The 16,798-nt window shown below is 42.8% G+C and overlaps 3 protein-coding genes across 3 annotated transcripts in view; all 3 read right to left on the bottom strand.

Annotated features, from left to right (window-relative positions):
* The window catches only part of antxr1c (ANTXR cell adhesion molecule 1c), a 51,781-nt gene extending 48,205 nt beyond the window's left edge, over positions 1-3,576 (bottom strand). Inside the window, exon 1 of the mRNA XM_061707965.1 lies at positions 2,966-3,576. Within this exon, the coding sequence (XP_061563949.1) occupies positions 2,966-3,126 (161 nt within the window). The 5' untranslated portion in view covers positions 3,127-3,576. The remainder of the gene's footprint in view (positions 1-2,965) is intronic.
* A 4,150-nt stretch (positions 3,577-7,726) lies between these two features.
* On the bottom strand, positions 7,727-10,974 carry LOC133419280 (retinol-binding protein 3-like). Its single transcript, XM_061708357.1, has 4 exons — positions 9,684-10,974; positions 9,314-9,504; positions 8,989-9,131; positions 7,727-8,541 (listed from the first exon to the last, which is right to left on the bottom strand). The coding sequence occupies exons 1-4, from the start codon at positions 10,875-10,877 to the stop codon at positions 8,216-8,218; spliced, it is 1,854 nt and encodes a 617-aa protein (XP_061564341.1). The 5' UTR covers positions 10,878-10,974; the 3' UTR covers positions 7,727-8,215.
* Positions 10,975-11,322: 348 nt separating this feature from the next.
* LOC133419279 (retinol-binding protein 3-like) lies at positions 11,323-16,006 on the bottom strand. The gene has a single exon (XM_061708355.1). The coding sequence runs from the start codon at positions 15,929-15,931 to the stop codon at positions 13,163-13,165; it is 2,769 nt and encodes a 922-aa protein (XP_061564339.1). The 5' UTR covers positions 15,932-16,006; the 3' UTR covers positions 11,323-13,162.
* Positions 16,007-16,798: the final 792 nt, after the last annotated feature.

Below are 16,798 nucleotides of genomic sequence, written 5' to 3'. Positions count from 1 at the left end.
ACACGCATCTAACCAGCTCCTCTTGTTTGAAGTCCAAAATTATGTCTTGTTAGTCACCCCTTCACAATAGGCACCAAAGCACGCAAGAGTGCTAATTATAACGTCTAGCAACGGGGAGGAAAGCAACCCCCCAGCCCCCCCGTTTTCTAGCATATGTCAGTGTTTGTTTACCTCATGCAGTCCTCCACATCTGTGGAGCAGCCCCATGTTTTGTGCTTTTTGGAATGAGACAGATTATATGGATCGATCCCTGTGTGTGTGTTGGGGGGGGGGGGGGGGGGGGGGGGGGGTTAATCTTTGGATAATGCTAAGTGTAAAGAAAGGATCACTGCTCTTTCTTTGTTACTTTCTCAGCTTCAGAGATGCAAAATCTGGTCTCTAAAAGGTGAGTGTGCAGCATTTTCCTCTCCAAATTAGGACCACATTTATTTCCAAAGATGCTGTTGCTTCCTGTGCTCCCTCGTTCCCCTCCTCCTTCTCCCCCCCCCTCCTCCTCCTCCTCTTCCTCCTCCTCCCCACTTCTGGCGTCGCTCCAGTGGCGTGAGAGGGAGGAGAAGAGCTGAGGTAGGGGTTTTCTTTAAATCCCAGCCATAATAAGTCCTACATAAAAAAAACTAAACAAAACAGGAGGCCAAAAGAAGAGAGAAGTAAAGTTTTCTGTTCTGATTTCCGTGCAGCGGCGTCCACCGTGAACCTGGATGCTGAAAGAAGATTTGAGGCTAGATGACTTCACAAATATTTCTGCAGCTGAGGGTGGTTATGCTCTATCATGTTGTATAAACAAAGAGTAACCCCTTAGTTTCCTGAGTATCTAAAGTTACTCTTATTCACTTCCATTTAGATCAAATCACAGTAGGTAACAAAAATGTTATATAATGTTATTTCTGAGTTGAGTTAAATGAAAAACAGGATTACACGTACTGATGTCTGCTCCATATTTCCATTTTATGTTGATGTTATTAGTTCATTCATCATTAACTACTTGCACTGGTGTAGATGATTGTATAATTACACCATCTTGTCAGTATTCATCTTGTTATAGCAGCCAGATCCTCTAGCAGGGCCAACATTCCCCCCTGGACCGTTCCAGGACCTTTCCAAAGTCAAATCACATTTTGCATTTGTTGAGGATTCTTTTCTACAAATGCACAAACTTGAATTGCTCAGGTTGGTGTCATTTAGTGTCTATTTAATTTAGTTCAGTTCAATTCAGCTTTATTTATATAACGCCAAGTCACGACAAATGTCATCTAAGGGCACTTCAACAATACAATTGCACCCTTTCCAAATAAGTCCAATCCATACAAGACCAAAACAAACTGCCTAAGGAAACCAGCCTGAGCACAAGGCGACTGTGGAAAGCAAAAAACGATCCAACAGGAAGAAAACTCTCTCAAAACTACCAACTCTAGGATTTGCTCCCAATAATTTGCAATCATATAATGTCATTATTATCCTGGGCAGAGTTCTGGGTAGGTGTGGGAGTTTGCCTGAGGGTTGGCCATAGCAAAGCTTGGGCTATGAGCAATTAAAAAGACTTCAAAGAATTCACCCCCTTTGTTCGGTTCATAAATGAGTGTCAACTAGTCGGCAATTTAACTGAACTCCATATAAAACGGTACATATGGATAGTTGCTGTGCTGTTTTTAATTAGCCGATTTGTAAGATCTGCCTCTCAAATGCAAATGAACTGTTGGTTGTTGAGTATTAGTTGCACAGGGTCATGAACTAGGACACCTGTTGCTTTCAGCTCCATAGAAAACTATTGTAAGATTATCAACTTTCATTTACTTTATGGAGTTTTTGTTTTTATGTATTTTTCACTTATCCCTCCATGGCATATTGAAGTCCAATGTGAATGGTAACATCTTGTCTAAGACATCTTGGGACAAGGTTTTCAGACAGGTATTCACCAATGTAAAACTGTAAACAGCACAAATAGCGAGTTAGCATCAGGTTTTTTGGATTAATGCTATATGATTATATATAAGCTTGTTTACAGGAATCATAGTGACTATTTCAGTCTTTAAAATGAATGTAAAGTGAGATGCAAGACGAAGCTGTATGTCAGAGGACAGAGAGGGAAGAGGGCAGGGACTCCAGAGGTTTCTCCTGGTTTTTCTCTGACATTTTATTTCTCTCCAGCTGCGGAAGTCCAGCACTAAGATGTCACATAACCACAGCATTTTCCTATGTGGGCGGACTGAGAGTGGAAATGAAATAGTGGACAGCGAGAAGTCACTGAGTTTAAAAAAATTAAAGAAAGAAAGAAAGAAAGAAAAGAAAAGTCAATTTAACATGGTCCATTTACCTCTTTTTAAAGAGGGATTTTCTTATCTTGCCACATAAATAAAAACAAATTGGTGACAGATGGGGTTTAAAACTTAGAGAAATTAACTGTTGCACCAAGATATTCCCACTTCTCTTTTTGCTTATTCAGCATTCACGCGCGCGATGCCAAACGATGCTGAAGTTCGCTTCCGATTCGACATTAAAGAAGGAATCTAATTACTCATTAAACACGTCATTATACTCTCAATGTCCTTACGGTTCATGACAAAGCGCGTCTTACATATTAGGCAGACCGCTCGCAAATGAAATCCGTATTAGAATAAACATCTGCCAAAAATGTTGTAAAGTTTTGTTTAATTTATTTAATTTTACCCGTAACAATCGAATCAAAAACTAACTTCGGCTTGTTAAAATTAGTCTACAGAATTCGAATTTCGTTTATTATTTACTTCAATGTGAACGTAAATTATTTCATTTTTATTCTATAAAAGCAAAACACATTAAAAAAAAAAAAAACCATAAAGCCGACGTTAGAAGCCCCATCACCAAACTTGAATGCAGATGTTCATTTATTTCGACATGTTTTGCATACTTGTTCTACGCTATACTCATGTCTTATTGCTATTGCTGGTGTCTTTGTGGACATAAACAAGGGCAGGCTGTTTTCACTTACTTATCGAGGACAAAGTAGAGGTCAAAGGCGCCCTGGCAGGAGCTCTCCTCCTCCTCCTCCTCCTCCTGCAGCTCCGGCTCCGCTCGGGATGATAGAGGAGAGAGCAGCAGTAATCCCAACAACGCCAGGACCAGCCTCGTGTTGCACAAAAACCTCGCCATGACCTGTCTTCGCTGGAAAAACCTTATTCCTTGGTGGGAAACGATCAAATAAAAACAACAACGTCGCTCCTAAGTGTTATTTCCTTTTCTACATCCCAGTGATAGATAGAAAAAGTGGGGATGCAGAGACTGAAACAAAGACAAAAGAGAGGATGCTCAGTTGAGAGTCACAGCTACCCGCATCCTGGTCACAATGCCAGCTGGAGAGTTACTTTGTCTTTCAGGGACTGATCAAGAGGGAAAAACGCGTTTTTGGATTGCTCTGACTCCACATGTAGGAAAAAAAACAAATCAGACAACAAACAAATCCGAAATCCGGTCAGCTGAGGACGTTATAAAATAGTGTGCTGGGTGGTTTGATGACAAAAATGTGAAACCTTCCCCCTGACAAAAATCTGAAAAGTGATGCAGTTCTGAAAAACGCTGAATAGATGTGTGTTTTGTGGAGCAGTGTTTGGCACTGGAGGAACTGGGAGCCTGGGGGACTGGCTTGACTGAAGCGGAGCAGGTTTCATATTTCATCTTGAGGAGGAGAGAGAGACCAAAACTGGGTCAGGAGCCCATTTTGCACCTCCCTCACGTGGCAGAGTGGCGCATTTCATGGGGAATAATGGGTCACACAGGATGGGATGATGACACAGGCTGTAATGAACATCATTGTATCTTTACGTCTTTACACCAAACATATTTGTTCATTTTTCTGTAGTACTTCCATTACAACTTTCTGGACCTCTCTCTTTTTTATACTGTTAGAAGTTGTAGACTAAAGGAACCAGTGTTGCCAACTCCTCAGTAAGGAAAGTAGCTATTGGCTGTCCCAAAAGTCGCTAGAAGTCGCTAAATGACGTCATCGCCTAATTTGCATAATTGGCAATTTGCATATAACTGTAATGGACGCTGTAGGAGAGAGGAATAACGTCGTGGGAGAGACAAAAGTGAGTAAAAAACACCCTGAATATGTTTAGAACTACAAATGTACAAAAATAATTTCAACATTAACAACATTTAATGATTTTAATGCTTTGTCTAGATCCACATTACACACATCAGTTTTGTCCTGTATTGTTAAATGTTATAACAGCAAATTTAATCAAAAGATTGTTATGTAGGGTGAAATTGCTAGCTCTACAACCAACCCTCCTCCTTTATCCGGTCTCGGGACCGGCAAAGTGACCCAAAAGAAAAAAGAAACGTTTACATTTACATCCCGCTCTGCAAGCCAGCGGCGGCTTTGCGCAAGCGCATTTCATTTGCAGTCTGGACGCGGATTGGTGAGGGTCTCCTCTCTGCTCTGCTCTGCCCACCAGATAAGCCTCCAATAACACCAGAAAAAGTCGCTAGATTTGTCGCTAGTCGCTTTTTTGAACAAAAAGTCGCTATGGGGTCTGAAAAGTCTAAATCTAGCGACAAAGTCGCTAAGTTGGCAACACTGAAAGGAACTGGACAAACTCTTCTATGATGACGCCTATATAGTTTTCTAATGATTGGTCAACTGGGCTTCAATTAGTAAGACCCGCCCCTCACACACAGATGAGCCAATGGCTTGTGAGATGTAGCTTTCAGCTCCATAGTAAAACAATGGAAGATCTTTAATTAGTTTTTTACACCAACAAACTTCAAACAATGCTTTTCTGTGATACTTTCATTTGACACCATAGAATATAACACAGTCCTAATTTGTGCTGTGATGTAGTTTTACCTGATGAGGTGCATTAAAAAAAGGTGCTGTTACTGTTGTCATGCATGTTAAATCTAGATATGGAGACCAAAAACTTCTTGATACCAGACTGTATGTTTATTTTCTGCTGTACAGTTGGATATTTTAACGTGATGATTAATAGAAAGTGACAGACTTTTGGAGCCAGCCCCCATTCCAGGAACTGTACCGGAGGTGGCCCTTTGTCTTTGTAAGCTTTCTCCGCTTCATAAACCATAAACCATAAACCATAAACCACCTTCATAAACGTTCAAATATGTAGTTTGGCACATCCACATTAACTGTTAGTCCACTTCTGAGGAGTCTGAATCGATACTGATTTTTTTTACAAGTGCTGCATTAAAATACTGGCCCTTGATACTCAAAAAATGAACATGAAACATGACAGTAATCATCAGACACTTTCCGGATGCATATGATTAAAGAAAAATGATGATGCACAGACAGAAAAAGAAAAAAGGGTAGAGATGAGACGTATTAAACTAATTAATTTAGTGGTCAATATACGGTCCCACACTCACCTATGGTCCTGAACTTTGGTTAATGACCGAAAGGACAAGATTGCGGAAACAAGAAACCGAGATGAGTTTCCTTTGCAGAGTGGCTGGACGCTCCTTTAGGGATGTGGTGAAGAGCTCGGAGTAGAACCGCTGCTCCTTCACATCGAGAGAAGCCAGCTGGGGTGGCTTGGGCATCTGTATCGGATGCTCCCTGGACGCCTCCTTAGAGCGGTGTTCTAGGCATGTTTTACCCCGGGGAAGACTCTCGGCTGGCCTGGAAATCCCCCCAGAAGAGCTGGAAGTGTCTGGGGAGAGGGAGGTTTGGGCATCTCTGCTCTGACTGCTGCCCCCATGACCCGGCCCCAGATAAGTGGATGAAGTTGGATGCATGGACATAGCTTAAGTTTTTTGTCATTCTGAGTTCTGATGTCCAGAACCTTGGTACGGTATTCTATATGTCAAATACCTCAAACCATTCACTAGTAAACTAGCTTATGGCCCCAACTATTCACTTCTCAAAAACACTCTCAGGTATCCCTCGCGTTCATACCAATTTCCACCTGTACATATCATACTGAACTAATTGCAGCGGTGCGGCTAGGGATGGGAATTGAGAACCGGTTCTAGTTCAGAACCAGTTCCCAGTGTTTCAATTCCTTGGAATTGTTCCCTTTTTGATCCCAGTGGGCATGAATGACATCATCACGCACGTTGTCTAGCTTATCCACGTTGCGTAGTAGTCGATAGTAAACATGGCGCCCAAGCGATACAAATTCTCGAAAGTCTGGTTACATTTCATTAAAAAAGACGGCAACAGGGCAACTTGCAATACTTGCCAACAGGATATTTTGTCAAAGGGAGGAAATACTACCAACATGCAAAAACATTTGCGTACACAGCATGCAACCTTAACCCTTGTTCCAAATGAGAATCGATAAAGAACCGAATCGTTAAGCAGAATCGAAAATGGAATTGGAATCGTAAAAATCTTATCAATTCCCATCCCTAGGTGCGGTGGGGTTTATACAGTAGTATCTGAGTGCCGCTACTCAAAACAACTAAGACAGATGCAGAATTGCTAATATCTCCATGGAGCTATACATGTTTTTCAGCATCACTATTTTGAATGTCTTCTGTTGATGGAGTTCATACATTTTAGGGTTGTTGCCCTGCTACTACTCACCTCCCTTCTCTGATTGGTTGTTTGCTTATCCACAGGAATTCAAAGACAGTTTGTTCTGCGTCTTTTGGTACTGGAAATAAATGTTGAATCCAAAGGAATTTGACTAATTCTCTGTATGAAAGAGCAGAGGAATTAATTCTTTGGGTCATTACCCTGCAACAAGATCCATTTCAGGTCCAACTGCAATGAAGACATTGTTTTTTCTACCATGTACTCTGAAATTAAAACAAATTTAGAGGTAAATCAATGTCTACCCTGCCTAAAAGACAACAAAGCAACCCTAAACCATAATATTTCCACCGCCACTGCTCTTAAACTGAGGTGGTCGGACTGGAAACTTCTTGACAAATTGGTGGTCCTTTGAAACTGGCTTCACTAGTGTTGCCGCTATTTCCCCAGAGTGCATGAGCAGCGATTCTCAGAGGAAGTTCTAACGATTTACACTGATGAGGGATTTGAAGTTACGTTTAAGCTAAAGCCAAATATTTGCCTAACTAATCTGGGATCTGCTCGTATGTCCCCTCTAATTTGTAAACTAACCAGAGAACCATATTCCTTGAAGCTTTGGAGCAAACTTGTCTTCACACTGTCAATACCACAAAGACAGATTTAGATCCAACGTCATCTACTACTCTTCACCCTTTATCCCCATTTAACACAATTTTAACCTTCACTGAAGTGATGCTTTCTGAACTTTGTAGTTTATATCAGAAACCTCAGCCTCTCATGAAGTCTCATGAAGTTCTTTATGTCACAGATTTAGATATACATGTCATCTGAAGCCATTCTGGCTAGATTTACATCCTGGGCAAAGATTGCGCCCTGGGCGCTCGCCCACATTGCCCATAGCAAAAATCAGCTCTGTATGTCATATATCAGTTTCTTGTTCTGCGTAAAACAGAGGCTCTAATTCCTCGATGCCTTAATCCACATCAGGTTATCAATTTCACAACCATTAGCTAGATGTTCTGCTTTGGGTTTGAATAGAAACTGTTTATTGGAGGCCACTGGGAAAACATCTTTAACCATGTTTCGGGGTATTATTTGAGGTATTTAATTGGATGCATCTGAAATGATGTAGATGGATTGTTTTAAATTCCTACCATGAAAAGTTTGAAAAAGACCTGGTATCTGTGCAATACCTATCAGGATAAAAAAAAAATGACACCAGCACCCTCTCAATTATATCTTTCAGTTGTCTTTTTATTTTTGTGTCTCACCACTGGAATTGATACAACCCAGGTAGGTCCACATGGCTTGAGCTTTACTGCATACAGATATAGCATTTTCCATCCACATTGCATGAGGTCATAACTGACTAACAAATTCTTTCATAGGCTGCTATTCTAAACATCCAGCATAACAAATGAGAAGCAAACCCCTGTTTGAAAATATATTTGTGTATGCTTCATTCTTATTTTATGTCTCTTTACCAAACTTTCTTCACAATCGAATTGTCTTAGCTTTTTAAATCAAAGTAACTCTTAACAGGCCCGAAGCTACAGAAAACAGAGTAAAATCTTTACTCTATGTTGCAAACATATTACAACGAGAAGGCTTAGGTAATAATAACAGATTACACTTTGTACTGAACCTATATTGTTCACTTCTTAAAGGAAGCCTATGAGACCCTCTGGCTGACAAAGCAAGTGTGAAAAGGCGTCTCCCCTGATTTGCTCAGGACATGATTTACTGGTTACCGACCAAGTGCTTGTTGAGCATGCCCTTGGCCGTGTCGAGGGCAGCGTCGGCTGGGACGGGAATGTGAGGTGCGATGCCGGCTCCCTCCCAGGCCGGCCCGGCTGTAATGTCCGAGTGGACCGTGGGGATGCTCAGGAAGACGTCACTCTCGCCGACCTGGAAGGTCGTTGGTGGGTGGGAAGACCCAGCAGTGGTCTCTCCAATGATCATAGCGCGGCCCAGCTTCTTCATGATGTAAACAAACTCCTCTGCAGCACCAGAGGTTGCTCCGCTGGTCAGGATGATGAGGCTTCTCTTGGAGCCGTACCTTGGGCCTGAACAGGAGGGTGAGATGAAGGAATCACAGGGTTGGGGAGGTGATTAGTGGATAATGTGAAAGACTCATGGATGATTGTATGATTACGTCAATGGATTATGTAAAAGAAAATCTTGAGTTGAAGCTGAGGTGCAATTCTGAACAATAGTCAGATTTATAATGAAAAAAAACTGCTTTCCACACAGAGAGACCTTTTAATAGTAACACAAAAGAATGTTAATACATCCAGAGAACTTTGAGCCAACTCACCAGGGCCAGTTGAGCAATTTATAAAAAAAAATAAACTCTGATAAACCTCTTCACTTCCGTCAGAGGGTTTTTGGAAGCTTATTATAGAGACAAACCAATTTGACTACTAATTTAAAGCAAATTAACTGGTTTCAAATAAAATACATGTATTGGCACAAAATCAATGAAACACAATGGTATTTTTTTTTCTTCTTACCTGTGAGCTCAGCTAGGCTGAGGAGCTCTATGGTGGTGCCAGACTGTCTGTCATAGAGCTTGTCCAGCAGAATCTCCTTGCCTCCATCGAAGAAGTAAGAGCAGAAGCCTGCGATGGCTGTCGTTGGCCCGCCGAGGTTGTTCCTGCAAATTCAAATGATAAACAGCAAGAAATTCAGCATCATGCTCTTTGATCAGCTAAATTCTCTACACTTAGTTATGGACAATGGGAACTAATGAGCTTTAGAAGCTTCATGCTTTATAAACCAAAGTGGACATGGGGTTTTGAATCAACACTGACTCCCAGTGTGAATATGATTACCGACCTGAGGTCAATGATCAAAGCGTCTGTGTTGAGCACTTTGTTCCAGACATGCTCAACAATGATCTGGGCAATGGGCTTCACTTCTTCAAAGTCGCCAAACATGTCGAAACGCAGGTAGCCGATGTTGTTTTCAAAGACATCGGTGTGGAAGGAGATTTTGATCAGCTCCACGTACATCTCCGGAGTATAATCCTGCAGAGGAGAGTGAACACTTGTTCAGCATTTGTACTGGCCTCTCATGTGCAGTCATAGGAAATTTAGAGATTCATGATATTTCCTGCATGAACTATGCTTCTTCGCCTCTTCATTTTTTAAATTTGTGATGTGCAAGATAAAAGGCAATGATCTTACCACATCAGAAAGTGTCTTACCATTGGAGGTAGGCCTTGGGTAGTGCTGCCGACTTTCAGGCTCTTGTCTCCAGAGAGCTTCATGAGTTCGGCTGTGAGCTTCGTCTCCAGATCCTCCTTGGACACAACCATGTTGAACTCACCATTTGCCAGGGTCTCTTTCAGCTTTTCTGCGACATCGATCCCAATACTCTCAAAGGCGTAGTTGTTGGCGATGAGGGTCGCCGACTCCTCAACGATGGCTGGAACCTCGGCACGTAGGCTGACGATCTTGACGGCAGTGGTGAGGGCATCCTCTGCGTCGACTTCCACGTGCGGTGACACGCCCGTGACCTCCCAGCTGGAGCCCGTTATAGGGTTGATGGACTTTGCAGTCGGCACGGTGACGTAGAAGTCAGTGTCGCCTACTTTGATTTTATCGAGTTTCAGTGAACTCCCAGCGGTTTTCTCACCCACGAGTGTGGCTCTCTTCAGGTTCTTGAGGCAGTAGGCAACATCTTCGGCGACGCCCTTGGTGTTTTGGCTGATGAGGAGGATCAAAGGCTTGATCACGCCGTACCTCTGGCCCAGCAGTGTCGGCATAGACATCAACTTAGTGGTGGTGTTTGAGGGACGGTCGTAAACGCTGTCGATGTGAATGAGAGGCTCGGCTTCGGTGAAGTACGAAACGATGTACGGGATACCTGAGATGTCCCCACTGCCGGTGTAACGCAAGTCAAAGATCAGAGCTGAGGTGGGCAGGAGCTTATTCCAGACCAGGTCTAAAAGCAAAGGGCCAACCTTTTCAGCGACATGCTCCCCGAGGATGTGGTCAATTCTCAGGTAGCCAATGTTGCCCTCCAGGATGTCTAGTTTAATGGAGCTCTGGAGGACGGCGACGAGCTGCTCAGGAGGAAGAGGAGGCAACTGCTGGGGAACCGCAGGAACATAGTTTGGTTCATAGGAGACCTTCACGCGTGGATCACTGACTGTGGTCCCAACTTCTTCACTTAAAATGCTGGCGAGTTCGTCGGCATCTGGCATGTTGAGGACTTCTGTGTTTGAGTGAGCCTCTCCAATATCCTCCTTCATCCCTGCCAGTTTCTCTGGTGAGCAATAATTGTCCATGACGATTTTTGCCAGGTCACTAATAATGCTGGGGGGAAATGAGGCGTGCAAAAAGGAAACATCCCCCAGAATTAGCAGAGATGCCACCAGAAAGAGAGCCTTTGCCATTTTTGTCAATTTTACAGCAGTTAGATTGGAAGTAGGAGCGAGCGAGCCGAACCTCCTTCTTCCAAAAGGCTCTTTGACAAATGGCACTGTTTTTGGCAGCAAGGCTGCTGTTAATGCATTCGTAAGAGGATTAGCGCCACAATAAACCTCTAATCGTATTACCTGAATGCTTCTGTAAGACAAATAACAAGCCGGCACCGTAGGTGTAGTTACAAGAAGGAGATTCAGGGCTTAAATTTACAGAAAAGTAGTCTGGACAGCTACCTGTCTGAGAGCAGTTTTATAACGAGGACATATCCAGACAGGGATTAGGTACGAGGAAAAGATTCACTGCTCCTGGGTAAAATCCAGATTATTGGTGTCTTTATACATATTGGGGATATAAATGAATTTCAGACCACATTGAATGTATTATTTATTTTTTATTAAACTTTTATTCATCAGGCAAGAATAGGTTCTTATTTACAAATGCGGCCTGAGGCCAAAGAGCAAAGGCTCCTTGAGGGGGAAACGGAGAGGGGGTCCCTAGAACATAAAACAAGTTACAATAACAGACAAAAATTAAAAGTAAATTCAATACAATAAAACATTAAACAATGAGGCACAGCAAGTAGGCATGTTCAACAGGTGCAGGAGTCGACAATAATGTGTAACAAATTTTTTTTTAAATCAAGGAAAGAGAAGACAGTGAGTTTGAGAGTGTTTTTGTAAATTGTTCTAATCATCGGCTACAGCAAAACGGTCCCAAGCTGGTACGGACTTTGGGGACAGCAAATTTGACAAATTTGCTAGATCGTTGGTTGAAAACGGAGTGAGAGATGTGCAGATGGGAAGAAAGATAAGAGGGTGTTAAGCCAAGTATGGATTTGTATAAGAGTCAGATGTGGAGGGATGTCCAGTTCACCAGTTTATACAGGTTGAAGTGGTGGGATGTGAAAGGAGCACCTGTAGCAAAACGGATGGCTGAATGGTGGGGAGTGTCCAGTTGTGGTGCCATCCTGTCGATGGTGTCGCCATAGTCAAATATGGGCAGGATGGTCTACTGAAGATGAAATTAGAAATAAAATGCTATAGTGGAACTCATCAGTTTTTGAAAAGAAACTGAGTTAACATGATTTTTCAAAGTCAAACAAGAATATTTTCATTAATAAGATCCCAGAAACTGAATTCTTTTTTAAAATTTCATACATTTCTTAACAGGTTTGGAGGGAGATGATCTGGAGGAGCCATTTAGGTTTGTTTGGTACTTGCGCCCTCTGCTGGTAAATCCTGTTAAGTTTAAAAAACAAAAAACAACCTCTGCCATCAATGACAGCGACCTCAAAAGTAGACAGGAACTACCTAAAAACACTTACAAGGACTCCACATGACAGTCAACGGGACATGTTCTCAAATACACGACGTTTGGAATGCAATTACACTGGGAATCACACAGAGACACAGCAAGTAAAACCTTTACATGTCAATAAATAAATAAAGCTTAATGTTTGATAGGATTTGACTGTTTTAAAGTGTATTTCAAAGTGTTTCTGTACATTTCCTTTTTCTTCTTTATTTATTTATTTTGCTAGTTTGAATGTCAGTTTAGAGATCATAGGACAATATCCACAGTCAAATGTTGGGAGGGAGAAATCTTTAGGTAAAATAGCAAAAAAGACAAAAGCTTCAGAAAAGATCTCTCACACAATCTTTGAATTCCCTTCAGCAATAGGATTCAGTGCATTAGTAGTATTTTAGAATTACATTTGTATTTAGAAATAAGAAAAGACTTGTAAATAGTACTAGTAAATAAGAGTAATGGTCTGCAATTATTCTTTTTTCTTACGTAATCAAAGGAAAACGATTGGATGCCCAGGCTCTTAAAAAAGAGTTAGTCTGGCTCATCTGGGTTTCACTTTGATTTCCAGGAACCAGCACCAAAAGGACACAGACAGAACTGCTCCTGGACACTATTGGATAAGCATACAACCAGTCTGAGAGACAAAGGTGTAGTCGGGGCTCTTGGATACTCCAGTACGAGTCATCGCCTGCCTTGTTGTGATTGGTTTGGTATGTTTTGTACCAGTGGAAGTCATTCCTGATGAGAAAGATACCAGACCCATTTCATGACAGAGAACTTTCACAAAGTGGGTGGTCACGGCTGATACTAAAATTCAAAACCACACTGACAGCAAATGACTGATGTGTTGACATTTCTGTGACACAAAGGATCGAGACCACACATAAACTTTTACAGTGAGGTGGAAAATGATCGAATCAGTTTGAAGTTAAATTAGCATACCATGCTATTTGCTTTGCTCTTTCCCCAACAGCCTCGCTGCTATGATTCTTTGTGCTGCTGGGAGAGCATAATTCGCCTGGGCAAAGACATGAGGTTCAACTCCAGAAAAACCCCACACTTTTCCAGTGATGGCACTGATGACAACTTGGTTAGGTATGGAAGCGTACAGAACACTGTCCTCGATCTGGTATGTCCCACTGGACAAAGAGCCTCCAATTGTTGGCTCCCCAACAACTGTGGCCCTTTTCAGTTCCTGCATAGTGTGAGTGAAGACTTCTGCTGCTGACCCAGTCATGTGACTGGTGAGGATAAAGAGGTCCTTAGAGGATCCATATCTTTGACCTCTTATGTGGGGCAGTGTCATAACTTCAATCAAGGTGTCTGTTGTGCGGTCGAAAACGTTGTAAAGATTACGCAAAGGTTCAGCATCAAAGAAGTAAGTACACAAGAGGGGAATCGCTGTTGAATATCCCCCAGTGTTGTACCTCATGTCAATTATGAGGGAATCCGTATTCACTATCTTGTTCCACACTGATGTTATGAGCTGAGGCCCGATGGCTTTTATGACTTCTACGTCCGCCATCATGTCGAACCTTAAATAGCCGATGTTGCCTGGCAAAAGTTCAACTTTAAACAGAGCATCGATTATAAATCCAACCTCTTCTGCCGTGGGGATCTTGGGGACGTTGTGACGTGGCTCAGGCTCGACATCGCAGTAGAAGACGTGGAGCCGGTGATCACCAGAATTCTCATGGAGATCTGCTGTCAGCTGAGACGCCAACGATTCAAAGTCAACCACTGAGCGGTATAATCCCTCCTCCCATTTCCTGAACAGCACCTTGCTTACCCGTAGAGCAACTTCACGGATTGCGTAGTATTTTTCCAGCAGTTCCCCGATTCCCCCGATGAGGGACTTGAGCCCTCTGTGGAAGTCAGCAATTTCGTGCACGTGGTCCACGGCTTCTTCAGCTAACACAATGGCATCGGGAACCACGCCGCCTCCCAGCCAGTATTCACCATTGTTGTCTATAAAGTTTATGAAGGGAACAGTTACAGCAACCTTAGTTCCTTCCAGCTGAAATGTCGTTGAGTGCATCAGGGTACCAGATGTAATTTCTCCAATGACCGTGCCACGATTTAAGGACTGTATCAGGTAAGCGAACTCTTCCCCTGCGCTCGCAGTGTAGTAGCTCGTTAACACGTACACTCCACGCTTCGATCCATAGGTTGGGCCGGTCATTTTGGGCAGAGAGTCGTGTTCTGTTGTCGTGTTCTGGATCCGATCATAAATTGTAAAAAAGTGATGCTTTTGGGAAGAGTCATACAAATAAGAGAGTATAAATTCAAGAGAATCAGAGGATGCTCCAGTGTTATAGCGTAGGTCAATAATCAGATTATCTGTATCTTTGAGGGGTTCCCATACCATTTGAGCCATGAGTTCTTCTAGTTTAGCCACTGCAGATGTCTCAACTAACTTGTCAAAGCGAAGATAACCAGTATTATTTGGTAAAATTTCCACTTTAAACACTTTATCAATGTGTGCCTTTAATAATCCCACATCGTCTGGTACTTTATTAAGCTTTGCGTCCTCCTCTGCGATGGCAGAACTGTCCTGCATGTATTTAATCACCAGTCGAGGGTCTTCGGACAAAGTCTGGAGGTTCTGGTTGAGTCTGAAGGCTAGATCTTCCTCAGATACGACGGAGAATAAATCTGCTGACTGCAAATGTTCCAAAAGTGCTGGGACCCTGTCGGTGAAAGCATAAAACCCTTTTATTATGTCGGAGATACTTTGCACAACCTTTGGAATGGCGTGTCTCACAGCCAACAGAGATCTGGCTTTCGTGAGAGCTTCCTTGGATACGACGTGGACTGTCGGAGAAACGCCACTCACTTCCCAGCTCTGGCCCGTTACTGGACTGACAGATCTTGCAACAGGAAGTGTTATGTAAAAGTTGGACTGAGCTATTTTAATCTTTTGAACTTTCACTGACCCACCCGCAGACCTTTCTCCGACAGTGATTGCCCTCTTAAGGTTTTTCAGTGTATAAGCAACTGCCTCAGCAGCCCCAATGGTGCGCCTGCTCGTCAAAATGACCACATCCTTCTTCTGTCCATATCGTTCCCCCATTATTGTCGGCACAGTCCACAGCTCCGTGGTTGTATTCAAAGGCCTGTCATATACGGTGTCAATATGGATGAGGGTCCCAGGATCTGAGAAATAGGAAACGATGAAAGGAACTCCAGAGAGCGCTCCCGCTGTACTGTACCTCAGGTCAAAGATTAATGAGGATGTCCACGCAATTCTGTCCCAGATGTTTTCCTGCAGCAGGGATCCAAGCTCTGCAGCCGTCTCTTGCCCGATAATCTGGTCTATTCGTAAATAACCAATGTTGTTTTCCAATATGTCCACCTTGAAAGAGTTTCTCACCAGCCGGATCAGTTGGTCTTTCGGGAGCAATGGCAGGATCGGTGGCATGACTGGGACAAAATTGGGTTCATATGACACAGTCAGCCGTGGATCATTGAGGGCTCCTTGCACTCCAACTGTGAGCACAGCTGCCAGGTTCTTCTCGTCGGAAATCTGCTGGATTTCCCCGCTGTTGATGGCTTGTTGGATGGCTTCTTGCATCCCAACCAAGTTTTCAGGGAAGCAGTAGTTCTCCAAAAGAATCTCGGCCATTTCTAATACCAGTGCCGGCTGGAACGACGAGTTTACGTAAAAAGTACACAAGATAAGCACCCAAGGTAGCGGTGAGGCGTGTGGCGCCATCACAGAAGTCTTGATCCACTCTTCCTGATGGAGAAGCACTATCTTATTGCTCCCTTTCTCCCGGCTGCGCTAGTTCATGCGTCTGTGTCGAGAATTGGAGGATTTTCGTTGGGGGGAAAACATCATTGTCCTCGGTTTTTCGGACAGCAACATCAGTATAAGAGGCTTTCATCCTCAATAAACCTTTAATCGCATTAAGTTTACTGCTTCAGACATCAGACAAAAGCGTACAACATAAAATTTGTAAATGGATGTGCAGAGAAAAAGCCTTGTACTTTATGTAAAAATGCAACTGATACAGATCGGTGTTACACAAAATTACACTTTAACCTCGTTTAGGCTGGATGTGCCGTGTGCATAATTTGCCAAAGTGTTAAAATACACCATCTCAGTTTTTGATTTATATTCAGAGCTTGAAGGCAGACAGAAACTTTCACTTCACTTCTCCCTCCTCTAACTTCCTTGCCTGTTATGAAAGCTTCTGGTGGTGTATTCTGGTGTTCTCGGTGGCTTTAGGGGTCATGTCTGGGTCGCTCCACGGGTGACATGATTACACAGTGTGTGGAAAAGCAGCAAAGCCTTCTTAAAATACAGGCAGGATCAGATTGGGGTGAAAAAGAGGGAAAGCACGTCGGCTTTCTGAGTGCAGGAACAAGAGGTTTTACGCTACTTTGTTTTTTTTTTTCTTTTTATCTGGATTTAATGGTGAATAAGCTGCCTTCTTCTCTGTTTCTATGACAACTTTCTTGATAGCCTAACATAGAAAATCTGTGTTTGCTTATGAATTAGAGCAGATCTGTTTATTGGCCAAGAACTGGACACGAGTACGGACTTTAGCATGAGACCCAGAAAGATCCTGAGCAACGC

The sequence above is a fragment of the Cololabis saira genome, chromosome 19 (genome assembly GCF_033807715.1).
Source record: "Cololabis saira isolate AMF1-May2022 chromosome 19, fColSai1.1, whole genome shotgun sequence".
Taxonomy (NCBI): Eukaryota; Metazoa; Chordata; class Actinopteri; order Beloniformes; family Belonidae; genus Cololabis; species Cololabis saira.
The sequence above is the reverse complement of the archived record's forward strand: the minus strand, read 5'-3'. Positions and strand labels throughout refer to the sequence as shown.